The sequence below is a fragment of the Saimiri boliviensis genome, chromosome 15 (assembly GCF_048565385.1).
Source record: "Saimiri boliviensis isolate mSaiBol1 chromosome 15, mSaiBol1.pri, whole genome shotgun sequence".
NCBI classification, from domain to species: Eukaryota; Metazoa; Chordata; class Mammalia; order Primates; family Cebidae; genus Saimiri; species Saimiri boliviensis.
In genome coordinates, this window is record NC_133463.1 from 14,514,274 (window position 1) to 14,534,660 (window position 20,387).

General features: G+C 34.1%; 1 protein-coding gene across 14 annotated transcripts in view; it reads right to left on the reverse strand.

Moving 5' to 3' along the window:
• Positions 1–20,387, reverse strand: part of ASPH (aspartate beta-hydroxylase) — a 223,839-nt gene that overhangs the window by 168,939 nt on the left and 34,513 nt on the right. For 6 of the 14 annotated variants that reach the window (XM_074386682.1, XM_074386681.1, XM_074386685.1 and 3 more), the window contains exons 2-4: positions 16,406–16,555; positions 14,871–14,915; positions 13,385–13,453 (exon numbers count right to left, since the gene is read on the reverse strand). In XM_074386682.1, the coding sequence (XP_074242783.1) occupies positions 13,385–13,453; positions 14,871–14,915; positions 16,406–16,555 (264 nt within the window). Of the gene's footprint in view, positions 1–619; positions 662–7,684; positions 8,765–13,384; positions 13,454–14,870; positions 14,916–16,405; positions 16,556–20,387 lie in introns of those variants that run through there. The other 8 variants (XM_074386687.1, XM_074386683.1, XM_074386689.1 and 5 more) reach the window with 4 other exon arrangements.

The following is a 20,387-nucleotide window of genomic DNA, read 5'->3' on the forward strand; positions in this document are numbered from 1 at the left end:
ATGTAAAGTCAAGGTGTAATACTGAGCTGTTAGTCTACAAATGGTTGACAGGTATAATAATTTTTAATGAATTAAAATATCAAACACAGCAAATTCTATGTCAATGTAATGCAGGTTCTACATTATACATCTAAGTTTTCATTTTACTGAAAACTATACATTTGGATCACACTAGCTCTTACTGTGCTCTAAGAGCGAGTGTCATAAGAGCTTTTGGAGAAATAAAACCAATTGCTGAAGACTTCATCTTTTCCAACAGTAATTCAAAATGTCAAACTAATAAAGCTTTTAGGAAACAAGATGTGTATGTGTAAATTTAATATTTATATATCATAAAAAATATAATGTGATAATGCCATAATATATACATTTTTAATTTAAAGACTATTACAAAGCTTTGATAACATGAAAAGATAATGACTTAAAATTATATGCTTGAAACAGAATATCTTTCGATGAAGTCTTGATAAAACTACTTATAACCTAAGGTATACCCGAGCAAGACCCAAAAGCAATAATGTTTAGCATTAGTAGCTATATTAACATTGCCAGAAAATGTCATGCATTTTCAAACATTAAACTTGGTTCACTCAAGGCTAATTTGAATAAAAGAAAATACCTTTAGCCTTAGTTTTTCTCTTGGCTACCCCACTGGATCCTTCTGTTGATATTTACAAGACAAAAATAAGTTATAAACAAAAAATATTAAGGAAATTTTTTTAAAAAGTGTCTATAAAATAGTTAAAATCAATGTCACTATAAAACAAGTTACTTATATTCACCATTAAAAAATACTCCAATATATCTCTTATTTACGTGTCACTTTAAAGCCTTCCTTTCACTATCTTTAACAGATAAATGCATTATAATCAGCCTATGATTTATGATTTAATCAACTTCACAGTTTGGCTTAGATCTTTAAGAATTGTTGGCATTAGAAATACTTAATTGCCACTGGAAATGGAATTTCCTACTCAGTGGTGGACTTCTGTTTGGGTCACAGATGATCAATTAAAACTACTGGAGTGAAGGACCAAGGACCTTACTTTACTATTCAATTACACTTGAAATTCAAAAAAGGACAGCATATTTTGATAGTTTCCATCTTTACTTTCTGAACAATCACTGCTCTTCTATCAGTTCAAATTTTCTTTTAACAAAAATTATATGAGCAAGTTAAGAATGGCAGTATTACATACACACACAGTACTTTTTCCACTTTCGAAACGTGGCAATAGCTTTCTATTTCCTCTCATGGCAAATCAAAGTTCTGATAATGGATTTATTTTTGGGGCTCTAACGATATACCTTTAACTCTTATTCCAACCAGGCTCTCCTTAGCATTGGACTGAATTGGTCTTCCCAATTCTCTCTCTTGGTCACACAAAGACTGGTTTATGCTCATGTATTGGCAAACTTTGCAAAGTTCCATTCCATTTCTTAGGCACATTAGGGTTGCAGATGCAATGTTTAGTGTTCATCACCTCAGGAAGCGGGGTAAGCCCATGCATAACCAGTCACTAAAGAACGAAGGTGTGGTCACAAGAAAGTCCCCAAAGCCATCTGACATTTTTCCAGCTGTTAACTGTAAAACCTGCTTTGTATGTTTCTCAAAACTTTTACTTTCAGTGTGAGATGTTTGTACTATTGTATTGTTCAAACCTCCCCTTTCTCTATTCATAGCAATTTGTGTCTATCAAATGAAGTCATCCTTTTAAGAATAGTAATTTATTTTGGTTGAAGTATCACTATTCTTCAAAAACATATTAGTATCTCTTACCACTGACAACATAAAAATGGAAACAAGTGACTAAGGTTATATTTGTCCAATCATATGAAATACAAAGATAAGCATAAATAACCAGTACTTATTCCCATGTGCTTAACGATTATTTTTCACAGACAAAACTTGATTATTTCCTAAACTCTGTCAAAAACAGTGTATCATCCTGTAACACTGAGTGCTATTTCCAATCACTCTCCACTGAAGTTTATTTCAGAATACCAAAACTATTATTGTAATATCCACTTTTAAATATATGAGCAGTATCCAATGTGTAAAACAAATTAGCATAAAACATTAAAATATGCTTCTAGTATTGCTATGTCCCCGTCCTGACTCCTGCATGTTCTCCCATGGCAGATCCAGATTTTCCTATTAAAAAATAAGGTGAGGAAACCCAGACTGCCCTCTCCCTACCCCCACCATTATGTTCTAGGTAAAAAGAGCTACATGGATCGAAAGACTAGAGTTAACTTTTGCCATGAATAAGCCTAAATATTAGATTAGCATCAGATTAGTGAAACATAAAAATAAACAGTGCTATACTTTATTTTAAACTTTTTTGGTTTGGGTATAAATCCTTACAGTGATACAGATGAACAAAGTGCAGTGCACCATATAAAACTCCAAAGTATCACCTCATGCTACCTTTTCTGAAAGCATTAGGATGTGCTTAAAAGCAGCCAATAATTTTTCAATATTTTTTGACGTAAGAACCAAGCTAATAATTTATCAATAATTATTATATTCAGTCTCTGAAGAAAAGTATATAGACGTGAAGAAAGTATACCACTGAAGATAGTTAACAAAGGAGCCCCTAAGTAACAATGAAACAAAAAGAGAGTCAAGAAAATATGGGGTTTTTTTTTGTTTGTTTGTTTTTTGTTTTTGGTTGTTTTTGTTTGTTTTTGTATCCCGGAACTTAAAATAAAATGAAAATTTAAAAAAAAAAAAAGAAAGAAAATGTGTTTTTTTAGAAAGTGAAATGATCAGTTTTAGGAAGGAAGGCATGAACAAAAGTTTAGGATTAGGACACTATTGTATTATGTTAGTTACCAAATATCCTCTGAAGTTTTTCAGAATACAGTTTAACGAGCAGTAGAGAAGGCAGTTGTACCAGAATAATGAGAAAACATAGGTGGAAGGAAAGGTGACCAAAATCCTAGGGTGCTTGTATCAGCCTTCCTTATCTCCTTAGAAGAAAACTGGTTATATTTAGAATTTCTCCAGATTTTGAGGGGGGCAGAAAAGAAGAAAGAGTCTGAAGAATTTTATACGGGTTTGGTTTTGAAGGTTAAGGAAATGCAGGCATGTCTGTAAGAAAAAGCAGCTAACTAAGTTCATGACAGGAGAGAGGTGATGAGGTCAGGAGGAGGTACAGGCTCAAGGGAAAGGGTCAGCTTTGGAAACCAGGGGATACAATGTCTGAAAAAATGATGAGCGAATGAGAGAAGAAACAATAGCTCAAAAAAATCCTGAGACAGTAATGTTGCAAAGGGAAGAGAAAAGAAAATAACCAAATGAAGCCATACTTGATTATCTTTTTAAAAAAGCAGAAAGCAAAAGCATCTCTGCAGTGGAAATGACTGTGGAAGAAGGAAGGGTGTGGGAAAGGTTTAGAATGACTGCTAAGGGGAGAAACTGTCAGAGCAGCACGCTCCCGAGAGAGGGTCAGTGCAGTTAATTTTATAACAGATTTTTTTTCCCCCCGGCAACCATGCAAAATGCAGTCATGGAGAAAGGGGTCAGTGGTAATCCAAGATTAGTGATGATATGTAGATGGGAAACATATTAGTTTGTGGGCATTAGAGAAGTGGACTTAAAGGAAAATCACAAGGAAGGTACATAAGACCCACCCTTCTAATTCTTGACAGAATTAAATTAAATTCTAACCAGAATTCTTATGATTTGTAACTATGTGATGTAGAGTCTCCCTACAGTGCCAAAATGCCACAAGCATGCCCTAGTTTTCTCCTTTTCTATCTTTACTACCACAGCTAATGTCTAGGAAAGAAAGAAAAAAAAAAAAAGGAAAAATGGGAACATTCCATGAAACAATGAAATTCATGACAACACAGCTCTTCAAAAATAGTTTCAAGTAGTATGAAGAAAATTCTATCAATCTGAGCAAAAATAGAAATGACTTGGGTATTTCTTAATCCATTCAGACAAGTTTTTTTTTTAATTAATAGACTATATTCCAATCTAAGAAATCATCAAAGAAGCATTAGGATGTGGTTAAAGAACATGTTGAAAAATAACTGCCATGTGGCTTTCTTTTCATCCTTTTATGTTTATTTGATGTAAGCTTTTAAAGTGATGATAGTTAATAGCTCTGGCAACGATTTAGGAATTCTTACACAGAATTTAGAAAAAAGGTCTTACATTCTTCCCTTAGAACATAAGGGAGTTGCCTAAAGGAAAATGCTATTTTGGCAACTGCCTCAAGCCACTATTCCACATTTTCAAAATGAAATATTCTCTATGAATGAAAATGTTTGAACTATTAAGCCAATGGCTAGGCCTGTGGTTACACCACATGCAACAAACATGTTATTAGGAGACTGACTGCATTACAGACACACGAGTAGCTACTGCAGACCAGACAGTCCGCTCTAGGATTGGCCCGGACGTCACTTCAGACTCCAGTCATTTCGGCGACTCCCACCATTTCTGGTGAGACCTGTCAGTCACTTTGAGCCTTCTCACCTTCCTCTATCCCATACTGGAACATCGTAATTATTTCAACATGACTACAAATAGCAAAAAGAGGCCCTAAATGTTCAATTAACAGTCCTGTTAGCGCGGTGGACTGTTCCTCCAGAACAGATGTCTACTCCTGGTAAAATGCATGTCAGAACACTACCCCGATTTCTTTATTTTTAAACAGATGTAATCATATAGTACAGATCTTAAAAAGCAGCAGCAGCAGCTACAAACCCACCAACCCTCTATAATAAGTGGGGAAGGGAGGATCAGAACATGAGAAAACTGAAAGACTAAATAAATAGAAAAGGAATAAAATCCAGAGACAGAGAAAAAAAGGTAAAATGCAGATTCAAATACAAATTGGAGATAGGAAAGGTCACCTGAAGACTTTTGTCAGCATGGGTCAGTTTGTTACAGAAACTCAAAATGTCATTTCTCTTTCAAAAAATATGTCCCATAATCTTACCACTTATTTAAACCAGTTTAAAAAAAACACCTCAGTTATTTTATTATGCACTGAGTAACTCCTCACCCATCAGGACCAACACCAGCATATGACATTATTCACATGATATTAACGAATATCACATGGAGGGCTTACCATTGAAGAGGAATTCCAATAAAACCTAAGATCTGGTTCCTAGATTCAAGGAGTCCACAAACTACTTAATATCTATTCCTACGTATAACATGGTCGTCTCAACAAATAATGACGGCAGAAAATTCTGCATACTGGTTCCATCAATTAACTTATGAAAATAAAGTCTGAGTCACTGAGTTCTTTAAGCATTCCAAATATGAACTATGATCAAATATTCCACAGCTAAATCAGAAAATTTTTACATGTTTTACAGACTTAAGGAGCTAGCCCAGGAAATTATTTAGAAAGGGTCATGGAGCATCAATCCCCCAAAAGTAAACTGCCAAGTGATCAAATTAAGAATAACTGGTTGTGCTAGATCTGACTTTTTGATAATTCTCCAAAGTTGCAAACATCAGGGTAGACTAAGAAACAATCTGTTCTATCTAACTGTAAATAAAAACAAACAGAAAATAGTCCTTCCTTCATGTCTGGATACAGCTCTATAAGACAGGGAGGTAATTTCTAGAAGAAAGAAAGAATCAAGGACAAGATGAAAAAGCAGGACAGCCCATTATTCCATATGTCCTCAGCACCGGGGCGTCTGCAGGATCCCCAGGGCAGCAGGCTGACAGCCACGCCTCAGGACTGGGTAAGACTGGCACCCAGAAGACACCTGCCCAACTGACTTATACCCACCACTCATGTCCCACAGCAAGGCAGGCTGAAGGAGCTATAGGGCTGAAAAGAATGCTGTCTCGTTTTTGTGCCAAACTCCGGAGAACCCAGCACCTCTGCAATCAGACAATGTAAGTGCATCCAAAGAAGCCGGAACAGTGACTCTGAGGAGACCACACTGCATCTCAACAGGGAGCCTGTTCCACAGAGTCTCTTTGATTGCTCGAAACTGAAAAGGTAGAGTAAATATAGTATAACTTAAAATTTCATAATTATATATAAATATTCAAATGAATGGGATATGATTTTGCCTTTTTAATTTAGCTCTTAAGTTTAAAAGACAAGAGCTAGGAAAATACTTATATTATTAAACAGAAAGTTAGAAAATACACCCTTAGAAAATTAAGAATTATAGCAATACATAAAAATGAAACAAAAGTGAAATAATTTTGATCTGCTTTGAGATACTTTACACCAGTTTTGCAAATACCTTTATTTTAACACACACACACACACACACACACACACACACCCCCACCCCTTAGGCACAAGTTGACAGAAGTCACAGAAGTCAGGGGTTCATCAGCTACCTGGGTGTCACTTCATCAGAGGCTTTCAGTGGAGCTCATGAGGGGTGGTACAAAATAAGTGGCCAATTTTTATCCACATTCTTGTTTCTCACTTACAAAAACAAAGCATAATTAATTTCTGTACATAAAATGTGTATTAGTATGACAAAAAAAGCCTGATTAAAAAGTAATAATTCCAAACACTTTTAACACAAAAATTTAAACATTTACTTCTCCTCAATTAATCAAATATCTTCTAGTGTTAGTAGTAATGACACGTTAACAAGTAATATGGCCTTAAAAAGTATGTCCCAGATATTGGGCTAGGTGAGTTTCACCAAGTGAGTCTGAAGATTCCTTTAAAATTTAAACCTAATAAACTTTGATATTTCATAGTACCCAAATATAAAAGCAGAAGACACAATAAATACAAAGACTGAATAAACTTTCAGAAGGAACATTACTGAATGATACTCAATTGTTGCAGAACATGCTACTAAGTGACAGCTTAGCTGAAGTCCTTGAATAGTTGAAAACAGATGCTTTGGGCTATCAGAAGCATTAACAGAATAAAACGTATTTGCCCATTAGTGAGGGCAAGACAAATTAGAGCTTTAATGGACATTTAAACTTTAAGAGATCACTGTCCAATGTGTATATCCATATCCAAAAGTAGCTATAGAATGTTTTTTAGTAAGATTAGCAAATTGGACAGTGTTCCCTGACACAGGTAAATGGTAGGCAGACAGGATGATGTCTTGTGCTGGCTTGAGGCTGTCACTTTCAAGCTACCATTATGACAATCTACAAGAATTTCTAACAAACAATCTAAATTTGTCGCAGTGCCCTCAAAATAAATGGACGAATGATACACTTACTGAAAGTAATTTGATTAGCTATAGAAAGACAAGAAATATTTGAAAAGTAGAAATCATAGTTAAATAAAAGGTGAAGAAATGCAAACATTTTCAAATTTTTAGATCTTTGACAAACTAAAGTTAACCAAAATCTTAGAGATGCTGGAAAAGATTTAAAACCATGGAACTTTACTCCTTCAAAAAGTAGCATCCCTTTCCTTATCTTCCTTATCCCTAGAAGAACTTTGCTTGAGGGGAAACTGATGAAATCTCATTTTAAGAAATGCAATTTGTAAATAGCTGATATAACTGTTTTTGTTACTATTGAAGCAAACTCACTTTAAAAAAATGGATTCAAATACGTTTTTAAGGTGTTCTAATGTAAGAAGTTTACTGCCCTAAACAGAATGACCACTTCAATAAGTTTATAATTCTAAAAATCACGTTACATCTAAGCAAAAATCAATATTCAATTAATAAGTTAATGAAGGAAAACATGGAAAAAGACTTATTTAGGATGAACAATTTTAATATGTACAAGATTAAGATACATATTCACATGTTCCCTCGTGTAATACGCCTACTTTAAAAAAAATACAAATTACTTTCTCTGGATGTATATTTGGAAATAAAACTGAAAATAAATTTTGCTTTCATAGACAGAAATATGTCATGCTACTACTATCTGAAAACAGTAAGTTAACTTACTCTAAGGCAAAAACATGGGATTATTTCAAAATTATTTTAAAAGCACCATTAACACAGAATTGTACATAGAAATTTGTATGAATCTGACAAGCCAGTTAACCTAAACAAATTACAATAAAAAATATCAGCTTTGCAAAGAGCCATCACTTTATACATCAGTCATGTTAAAGAACAGAGAAGCATTTAACTTATAAATCATGCCAGAAATATTTTTATAATGAAACCCATTAGAATCATTTTAATTAATAGTGTGTTAGAAAGACACGTTATCAAGGGTTAACCACAACACAATTTGCTACTGTTAAGTGTCCAGATTTAGCTCAGTGAATACATGAGTTGAAACAAAACGATACAGAAACCAATTATACCACCAAGAACATCATTTTCAGTGTACTTTGTAGCTGACTACAAGAATGAGGAATGCCACTTTCTTGACTACAAGTGGGGGAGTCCAGCGAGCAAGGGACTAGCTAGTAGCTGTACTGGGCAAGATCACATGGTTGACTTGCACGGTAAGATGGTAAGATCACAACCGCCCCACTGCACATTAAGCCCTGCATAAGCAAGGGAAAGAAAAGAAAAAGGAGGCTGCTTCGGGTGTTCATTAGCCAATGACTTCAATCCCTGAATCAAAGTTACTGGTTATGTAAATCCAGTATGACACAAGTCTTTCCCTGAACCCCTTCATTCTGTGACGTACCATCAACACCATCTGCAGTTTCGCTTTCTTCTTCTTCTTCTTCTAGCATTTCAAAAGGAGTCATTATATCATAGAGAAATGAGAGGAAACCATAAAACCAATCTGAACTTTCCTCTGCTAAAATATTAAGGACTTCCTCAAGAGAATCAATATTTTCATTACTGCCATCTTTGGTCAGGCCTACATAAGAATAAAGGAAGAGAGAGAGAAAATAAGGAGAGCAGTTAGGTGGAAAAAAGGAAGGGCGATCTCAAAAACGATGTGCATCATGGTCAGAGAGGGTTACAGAAACCACATTTGGAAAATAAAGAAGTCCATCAAAATGCACACCTTACAATCAACTCTCAATCAAATGTCAAAAAAGCCACAGTTTGAACAATCCTCACCACTCCTACCAGCCCCTACCCAAGTTTGCCTTTCTCTCATTAGTGTTGAAAGAAAAAATTTTATCTGTCAAAATCAATAGACAATAATGGAAAATCAGTAGACAGTAAAAGGAAGGGTGAATAAAAGCAGTATCAGGGAAGAAAAGATAAATACTCTGACAACCGCCAGATTTGCTCATTTACCAACCAGATTTTATCGAGAGTTGATTATACACATATTCATTTATTCATTCATTCAAACTACAAAGGCTTATTTCCTCAAACTTCTCCCCTCCCCCTACCACCACCCCACTTAAGAACTGGAGTTAACTTAGGAAATTCTGGAGTTAATATAATTAGCAGTATTACCATTTATAACATCCATAGATGAGCATAAATATGCTCCAATTATGTATCTCAGATAATTTTAATACTTAAATTTTAACACTATTAAATGTGGTAGCTCTATAAAATTCTGGCAACTGATGCGCAGTTCTGTAATTCTGGCCAATGACAAGAGTCAGTTGTTAATAATAGTTTGCCTACAGATATGAAATTTGATCAAGGCCTTAGCCAGTCACTTGCAGTAAGAACATTCCAAACTCCTCTCCCCATGAGCCTGTGAAATTAGCTTCTATTGCTAAGACCCTTTACAACTGTCATTTTAAAGTACTGGACCCAAAGTATTGGACCCAAAACAGACCCTTAGGATAGAAGTAAATCGAAGTATATATTGTTTGTATTATTTGCTTCTTTTTCCTGTGAAGAACTGCCTCTGGTAGCAAAAGTTTCTTAGCGCCAGTAGGCATCAGAATCTGCCAATACTACCAAGCTATATATGGCAAGACCCCATAATTCTGAGGAGGAATAACAGGGTAGGGTGTTCTGGCTGTAAGAAATTTCAACATCCATGACACCAAGCTTTTCTGGTTGTACCCACCTAATTCAATCATTTAAGTCTTTGGCAACACACAATTTCTCCATGTAGTATAACTATGAGCAATCAAGATTGGCAGATGAAGGATAAGATAACAACCAATTTAAAAGTTTTAAAGGTTATGGTGAAATTTCTCTGCTTTACTCAAAAGAACTATATTATGTCATTCTTCATGAGTTTGGTAGGAATAAAACACAAATTGCAGTTGGTATTTAAATTACTTTTTGACAAGCCTAGAATTTTTTTTCACTGAATTTAGCAGTTGACAAATGCTGTGAACAGAGATCTATATTCCCAGCTAACTCTCTGTGGGAATAACACTGTTTCTTCTTTTTGCCTTAAAACACTATAGCGGCATGGTATAAACATCTTCATTTTTCTCCATTTGCCAACATATTACAAGTACTTCCGAGTATTACATATAAAACATAAAACTTTTTCATCCTTCAGTATGACAGATGACCATGTGCAACAAATATGAAAAAGCATTTGAACAAAACTGTTTACCCAGCCAAGCAACATTCCTGTGGTTCTGAAGACAAAAGTCCTGGTCCAAATAGAAAAAAATATATTCTCGGTATGTGATTCCTTCTGAACCTCTAAGAACAGGGCTCAACCAAAGAGAATGCCTTTGGCTTGGAAAGGGCTGGTATTCTCCCATCTGCTCACTCATGCATCTACCAGTCTACAAATGTTCTTCCAGGATATAGCAAGTGCTGACTGGCTTCCCTTTTGCTTTCCAGTCATACCTGATACGACACCAGCTAGGTGCTAGCCATAAGACAAAGGGCAACCACGTTACCTTTAGGAGGCATCACTTTAAGGATTTAGTGTCCAAGTCACTTTCCTGTTGATTTTATTTGGAAAATACGCTTTTAAAGACTACATTTCCAAACAATGCAGTGTTCAATAATACGAACAACTACAAAAGATACCTATATTTTAATTTGGCCACAAAAATAAGAAGCTGTGTAAATGAATAACAATGGGCTTAGTACATTTTCAAAGAATCAGAAGGGCCTTGGCCAGAAATAATCATATAATAAAATTAATGATGGTTATTGATCTTGATTTACTCACATATATTTAATTCTATTTCACAAGAAAAGCCAAACCTTAAAATTGAGTGAAATGTACCATGTGAATGTGTACATTTCTCCAACTTTTTAAGATATAGATATATGTAGATTTAAGAATCTAAAAAGAAATATTTATGAAATAAGTGCAAAATCTACTAAAGTTTAACATATCTCCACTATTACTACACCTGCGATGCGAAGCACTCCTCTCGTCTCTGACCTCCTACCTTCCTCCCTCCCCTTGGATCTCCTTGGCCTTAATCTAAAACCTAAACCCTTAAAGTGTAAACTTTACCGTTAAGCTGCCTCTCCAGTGAGAATGTACCCTGGAAGTCTGGCTTCTTTTTTAGCATAACACTCACCATGGCGCTCCCCTCATAACCCCTACCTGACCACACAGAAGCCGCTGAAGCCTCTGCTCCCCCAACAATTTCACCGGGCTGTCTGTGCAGTAACCTTCCAGTAACAGAGGCACCTCTAAGCTACAATAATCTCACAAACCAGAAAAGAACTTTAGTCATAAAACTCAATGCAAGTTAAGGTTGCATTTCATGCAGAGAACTCAAAACACTATAGAAATAAGGTTAGAGGTGATAAGTAAGCCTAACATTTCACCTTTGGTGTGTTCCATCTGTACTAAAGCCATAAGCCAACTGCAAATTAGTACAGGAAGAGTAAAAAAGTATTTATATAGTTTTATCTGATCTGTCTTTATGCATTTATTAGTAAAGTTACCAAAATAAACCTTGATATTCACCAAATTTAGTTCCACTTCCAAGTGCACAAATCTTATAAATGGCACAATTTATGAGTTCCTCACACTATACCTGCAAACAGCAATATTCAAAGTTACAATTAATTAACTTCTTAATGATAAGTTAAAAACCTTAAAGGGAATGACCTTTTGAAATCTCAAATACACTAAAAATCAAGTTATTAAGGTAATAGTTTGCTATAGAAATCAGTGTATTTTATCAAAGAAATACCACATTTTAATTTTTAATGGTTGACATTTCCTGGCAGACCAGATAGTTGGTTTTAAGCAAAAACAAATAAAAATCAGCAAAATACAGTAGATGAGGAAGTAGTATTATTTTTGAAAATGAGGGAACTTAGCCTACATTTTATTTTATCTTTAAAATAAAAGGTTTTGCTCTTCAGAATTTGTCATTTAAAGTAATATAATGAACTAATAAACCATTTATAGGCAACCAAATTGACACCACTCTGACAAGTTCTATATAATTTTGTTTCTTTTACGTGCCTAGGATTATAGTCATCTGAAGATTTAACATATTTACAGAAACTCAAATTTAGATACAGAATAACAGAACTACATTGAAAATTTCATTAAAGTTAAGACAGGAAAAGAAATTTCACAGTAAGTTTCCAGTAGTAAGCAGCAAACACTAATTCCCAATGGAAGGTAGGGAAGAAAAAACAAAAAACAAAAAACTAACATAGGTCCAAATTAGGAAGGTTTATTACCCTTAACCACAACTAAAACTCTGTTTTCAATATTTAGAACCTTTTTTATTTCATAAGGAGGTGAAATTAATCTACTAAAAGCAGTTTTACTTCATGTCTAAAACATATACACAATACAGTGTAATTAGGAAGAATTTCTTTGGGTCATTCTTTTATGAGCTTAATGTATAATATCATGCCATATCCATTATTTTTCTAAAGACTCTGATATAAAATGTTTTAACATGAATTATGCTAAATACAAAAGCAAAGGAAGTCTCACCAGAGCAGATTATATAAAATTTGCATATTAAAATTAACATCATTCTTTCCAACAAGACAGCATTTTAAAACAAATGAGGGAATACCACATTGTTATTTATTACAAGAAACATCTCTGATAAAGACAATAGAAAGAGAAGGTTCCAAGACTTCCAAAATAAAGACACTGGGTCAAAAGACCAGAAGTTTGTATTTTAATGCTAACATTAAAATATGCATGGGATGTTTTAAGATGTTTACTATCACTTTTGTTTCAAAATTAATTTATGTAAGACTGCAAAAATTTACATTTTGAAATGGAAGTGAATGTCTAATGTCAATGAAGAATGGCTATAATTACCATATCTGAAAACAGACTAGGGTATTATCTATTCCAATTCTAAGTTCAGAGTAAGAAGTACTTTAAATTTTAAAACAAACATGACATTATTATACTGATCAAAAGATATATATGTAAGAGACATACACTTATTCATTGACAAAAGTAAATTGAAATGTAAGAGTCTGTGGAAAAATAAGCCATTTAAATTTTAACAGTAATGAAATACATGATTTAAGGGGGAACTATCTTCTGTAAGATATATACTATTGAGATAGATATTATTAAATAAAAAATATTTGTCTCTAGCATTTTATCATCACTAACAAAAAACATAAAATGTGTACTTGCCTAATAAAACTTTGGCATCATCCACATCAAAATCTCCATCACCATCAGCATCATAGACTCCTAGTTTTCCTACAATAGAAGAGAAATGATGGGTATGGAAACAAAAGAGAAAACAAATTTAATAAGGTACTATCACTTAGTGCAGTCCTACAACTCAGTCATAAATGTTACCAATTAATGCAATTCTTTCCTCTTTTAATCCTGCAAAGCAGTGTCAAATTAATATATTACTTCAAAATAGTGAGCAATTCAGGTAGTCAGGAAATGTTCAGCTAACAAATTCTAAGAAATAAAACTGACATAGCATTTTCTTTAAAGAATGAACAACATCCTGATCTAATTACTTGAGAACATTTATTATACTGCTAAAAATATTTTTCGTAAAGTTTTTAGCATATATGAAACAATAGTGATTTATTCCTGTTACTTCAAATTTAATGTTTCTAATGCATGAAATTTCATCACACTATCAATATCTGAACCAAAAGAAACAAATAACTCAGCCTCAAATAGAGACTAAATATAAACAGATTAACACAGAATCTAAGTGCTAACAATTTAAAAATCATTAAGTTGAAATTTTACAATCATGGTTTATAACAGAAATATCACAAATTAACCTTTAAAAATAAAAGACCACTATCAAAATAAAGCATATAAAACTGGAGGCTTCCTGAAATTATAAAAGAAAACTTATGATTATTCGACTTAACTCTGGCCATCTACAATAAGAAAAAAAAAGGCTTAAAATAGATACGCTGAGAAGACAATACTACCAAAGCCTTTTCCTCTTCAAGAACAGAAAATGCTTTTAGGCTTTAATGCTTTCTCATAAGAAACACTATCATTTTGTTTAGCATTTCAAAAAGTCAAATACATTCAACTTCCTAAAAAAGCATCCTAAAATCCACGATTCTAATTCATTACCGGACAATAACTGTGGAGAAACATAATTATGTTAATGTACAGCAATATTTTAAACAGGATTCACAATGCTCTCAACAGGATTTAGAGCATTAGCCCTAAAAACAAAAACAAAAACAAAAAAACAGTTGGCAGCATTCTTATCATTTCTTTAATACAAAGTGCATTAAAAGATCCCAGAAGAGCAGGCAGAAATTCTGGCTCAGAGTAGCTCTGATCAATCTCATGTCCCCAGAGCCCTTGCTCTACTTAGGGAAATGGTTAACTTGCTATATAGAAGTCTGACTTAGCAAACACATACACATTTAAAATGATAATGATGAAGGAAGAGATAAGGATGTTATTTCAACTGCTAAAAACACAAAAAGTACTAATCAAGGCTACACAGAAGACAGAACTCAAGAAACAGTAAAAGAAAATACTATCCTTCCTGACAAACCTATAATGGGAAATTGGTCCTATCACTTACATTCTAATGTAGGTAATAACGAGATTAGTAGAAAAAGGAGGAGGTATTAGAGACTAACACACGTAGACTTGAAATGCATCTCCAATTGCCTACCTTGAAGTACCTCTGATAAGTTATAACGGAAGTCCTTTGCTTTGGCTGCATGCATGTAAAAACATGAAAATTGTTATTTGTGCTTTAAGATATGAATATTTAGAATCTCCTCTTTTAAGATACGTTCCCTAACAACATAAGTCAGTAAGCATAAATCTACTCAGAAATTTGTCTCCAAACTAAAATCCTCCCCCTGTTGGTCTGTCAATCAATCCACAGACACTTTCCTTAAAGCAATGAAAATGAAAAACTTCAGTAAAAAACAGATTACAGAGAAGCATATTTTGTTATTCTTTGCCCTTTCTCCCCAAAAAGATGTCTATAATCTGACAAGCAAAGCAGAAGCACAGGAGGTCCAAGGGAAGAGGAGATCGTCCATGCAACATTGTACATATAGACAAGCATGCATTTTTTTTACAGTGACAAGTTCACATCTTTCACTGGATTACTAAAGAGGAGGGCCATTATTCGCAATAGCCAAGAAGTGGAAACAACCCAAATGTTCATCACTGATAACAGGCAAAATGTGGTGATGATATATTGTGTAGCCATAAAATGAAGTACTGAACCTTAAAAACATCATGCTAAGTGCAAAATGGCAGGTACAAAAGACCATTTAGCGTAGGGTTCCATTATGTGAAATGTCCAGAATAAAGAAAACCACAGACACAGAAAGTAGGTTAGTATTTGCCAGCAGAGAGAAAGAGGAGGAGATTGGGTATTTAAGGGAAAGGGGTAACAAAAATAATCTGGAATTAGACAATGCTAATGGGTACATAAAATGATGAATATAGTGAAAGAAAACTGAATTGTAATATTAAATTTTATTTCAGTTTTAAAAAGAGATTTTTGGGGAAGTGAAAGAGAATGTGACTCTAAAAGTAATAAAGAAACATTAATGTAAAAAATAATGAAAAACTGCAGTGATTATCAGAGAGAAAAGGAAAAAGGAGAAAGGTCACTATCAGAAGAACCACAGCAACTTTCTCAGAACAGCATACAGATCACTATACACACACAAACATATCTACAAACGCCTATCTTAGTACACCCATCCAGCACCTGTATTCATGCACACACTCACCCCATTCCAACAGAGACACAGAAGGGTGTGCTTTGAAAACTCTCTCTAAGGAAGGGTTTTGCACATTGTCTGGGTATGATTCATTAGTGGGTCCTTAAGTAAATTTAGTGGCTCGTGATTAAGTATTTAAAAATTTATAATAAAATTGAATAGAAACCAAAAGGTACTGCATATAGTGAGTATGAGTACTGTTTGATAACACTTCTCTCTGTATGACAGACGTACGATAAAAAGCCTTTTTTAAAAAAAGCTACAGGTCATTTTCAAAGAAGCTCAAAAGACAGTACTCCAAGGTAACCCTCTTCATATCCCTTTTCAGCCTCACTCTATTGAGAACCACTGAAAGGCTACAGAAATTGCTGGTACCACAAAGATAGTAACAAATATTCAAGATTCCTAAGAGATGTCATTTACTCCCTTACAAATTCACATAAGATATTGAAATTCTTACCTAGAACTTCTTCATAGTCAACAAGATCAAACCAGACCACAGCGACAGATGTCCAGACACCCAGCAATGCAATCACCATAAACCAAGTGAAGAATGAAGTTCCCGAGAGTCCTGCTTTCCTCTCATTCTTGTGTCCTCCGTGCTTTGTCTCTGTGTAGAAATAAATGTAAGATGGTATAAGAAGAAAATACCTTACTGAACACGTCTTCTCACAGTTATTTCTCCAGTAATTTGAGAGTATATACAATGACAGACCATTTCTAAAAATAGTTTTCAGTTAAATTCTCAAAACATGTCACACAGAATATTTTTGAAGACAGAAAAGATTGTTTGGATGCAACACTAACTTTGAAGTAGTGTGTGAAATAAACTACTAATTTTTTAAAAAAAGACTTAGTATAATATGTATATTCCATCTAAGTTACTTATCAAAATGACCTGATTACCCCCTTTTAAAGACAGAGCGCATCAATAACTTAATGAAATCACATAAAAATGTGGCCATATCCTTTTCTCTGTCCATTTCATTTCTGCAGAATTTTAAAAACTCTGTTAACTACCACAGAAGCAAGTATATGCCCTCAAACCATTTCATATTCTTAGCCAGAGAGAGAAGGACAGAGAAGTGAAATAGCACAGTCCATTCCTACTCCTTTACAAGATCCATTGAGGCCTCGGGAAACAGGAAAAGGCTCATTCACAACTGGTCTCACTTCAGGAAACAGCTTTGTAAACTGCTGTCCACCTGAAGCATCATTTATCACATCTGATATGATTAATATACCTTATATTCTTTTGCAAGTATTCTTCTTACAGTCAAAAATAAAAATCATTTGATATTAACAGAAAATAATCAACACTGTCCTTAAAAAGATGAACCATATTTAAATTTCCCATAAAAAGGAATATAATACATATTATATCAATATTAATAAATTAAAAGGATAAATTGTGTCCCAAAATGCCTTGAGAAGAGGGAAAGTTTATGAAACAGAAGATGGAAGGGCAGGGCAGAGTCTCCTTTTTGGGCGGCAGGTGGAGTCACCATTAAAGTGCCTTCATGTGCACTGCTGCTGGTGATTCTCACCATGTCCTGCCACTGTTTCTACAGAGGGCATTTCTGGATATTTATGCAGGTCAATGTTTCATCCTGTGCACCTGTTCATCACATTGCAGGATTTCTGGCATCCCTGATTTCCCCTGGACCTAAAGACAAGGAGCTCCCAAGGGTTATGACAAGCAACCCACCCCCAAACATTTCCACATGTTCCCTGTAGGGGCAGTTCCTGGTTGAGAGCCAACAGGGATAAAGACAGAAATAGTTATCTGTTTTATAAAAGAAAAATGAAATGATTCTCCCAAAGTCATCAGTACAAATTGGGTAGAACTAGGAACATACTCTCATCTCTATAGCTCTGAGTTCCTCAATCTCTAATCAGTGGGCCAAATTACATGATTAAAAAAAAAAAAAAAACCCACTAGCTCTAATCTAGAACTTGCCCTTTGACTTCTAAGTCCAGTTCTAATTACAGAATGCTACTAGTAATTTGCAGTGGCTCAAGTCAAGAATATATAGTCAATATTTCTTCTGGAAGAAAAAATGAAATTATTCTTAAAAGGATATAAACATTTTTTTAAAATATACCATTAGATCAGTTTTTCAAAAGGGGCCATAAAAATCAAATCCATCTATGTCTATGTACACTCAAACATACACATATATTTATCTATATGCCTACATCAAATTATATAAAGTTCTGATTACTAATAAAACTAGTATTTTTTGAGACAGTCTCCCTTTGTCACCTAGGCTGGAGTGCACCGGCATGATCTCGGCTCACTGCAAACTCCGCCTCCCAGTTTCAAGCAATTCTCCTGCCTCAGCCTCCCAAGTAACTGGGATTACAGACACCTGCCATCACGCCTCGCTAATTTTTGTATTTTTAGTAGAGACAGGATTTCACCATGTGGGCCAAGCTGGTCTTGAACTCTTGACCTCAAGTGATCTGCCCGCCTCTACCTCTCAAAGTGCTGGGTCTTTCTTAAAAAGTCAAGTATTTCCTTTTTCTGACATTCTTTAAATATTGATGGATCCATCAGAGCCAGTGTTCTAAATAATATGTTAAATTCATAAAAGTATGCTTACCAAATGAAAAATGGCCATCAACTTTGTTTCTAATGTGATCTATAAAAGCTAGCTATATAGAAACATAATTTACGTGTTATAAAAATACTTGCTGGGCACAGATCCTGTTGTTGCAGATTAAATCAACTTCAAATAGGTACCATTACCTGAACACAGCCATGGGAGGGGGAGACTGGGTGAGAATGTCTGCTATGTTGGTAGAAGGAAATGGTGATTTTCAAAAATGTTGTATGTTGTAAGCATATAAAAAGAAAAATACAAACTAAACTACTACTAAAAGTTCAAGAAAAAAAGATTTATGAAAGTGAGTAAGCTTCTGTGAGGGCAGGAAGTGCCATATACTCAGTAACAGTATTGTATCTCTAATTCACTATATTTTTATGAACAGACTTTTTTTCTAATACTATATCCAAAAGAAACCAAAAATCCCTTATTTCTATATAACATACAGACATATACATACAAATTCATCTGTGTACAACACTAAAAATAATAAAAATAATACCTTCAAAAATATCCACATACTAAAAATATGGAACTACAGTAGCTAATGACTAAGAATTTCCTGACTTTGCTACTTATTCCCTCTAAGAATCAAATTTATTTATTTATTTATTTATTTATTTGGAAAAGGAATGTTAAAACTTCAGTAAAGCTGGGTTCTTGTCTTACGTCTTCCTGAACATTCTGTAACTGATACCAGTCTCTTGTATTTTCCTCATTAACTGGAAAACAGCAAGGCTAAACAAATACAGTTCATCTTTTCATTCATCCAACATTTTTATTCAGTATGTGAATACCAGATAATTGTACCCAACAATTAAGTTTTTAAAATGAGTATGTGGCCAGCCAGATACCCAAGATGATTCTATTTTAAAAAGCCTATACTGCAGTGAGGTATGATTCCATTACTATACTCCAGCCTGGGCAACAAAGCAAGACCCTCTCTTAAAAAAAAAAATTTTAAAGTCTGTAATGAAATAGCTAATAAAATATAGTAATAAGTTGAATTCAAAGTTTGATCATTTCTTCATTTCTCTCTCTCTCTCTCTCAAAGGGAAACAGCGGAGGAAAATTTCTGAGATTCTGAAAAGGAAATTATCATTTATCCAAGTTAACTCAGTGATACTGATTTAAGTTACTGACTACACCACCATATACACAGGGAAAAGTAGACAAAAGACTTTTTTCTAAAATACAAAATAAATACATACACTGAAACAGCAAGGGATTGAGATGGGAAGAGAGCCAAACACAATAAAAAACACACCTTTACCTAGAATTTGTTTATGTTTTTATTTTACATGTGATTCTAACAATTTCAATTTCAATTAAGTTTTCTAGCTCATTACACAAAACCCTAGAATTGATTTTAGACACAATCTAACCCAAATGAGTCAAAGCAACAGAGTGCTGACAGAGGAAAAGCATATAAAATGCACACATCTCTCCAGCAAGAGCAGATCCAAGAACTCAGAAAAGCTGAGTGCTAGGAGACTTTCAGGCAGAATCCCTGAGGGTCCTTCAAATAATCTTCAATACAAGACAATAACTGATTTCACACTGATTCTGCCATTAAAACATGTAAGAAATGTATAATAAATCTTACAAAGATTTTCATTCAAAATAGTTTTTAGTAAAGAGATTTATCACTTTAAAAACTAAATGTTACTTAACTAGAATATATTATCAGCAATATTTTATATATCCCTTTACAAATAATAAATTATCTGTTACTCTAGTATTATTAACCTTATTACTGTTGATATTTACTAGTTCCATAAAGAAACAAAATACTAAGTTATAGAAGGGATTCTTTCCTAAGACACCTTTTTT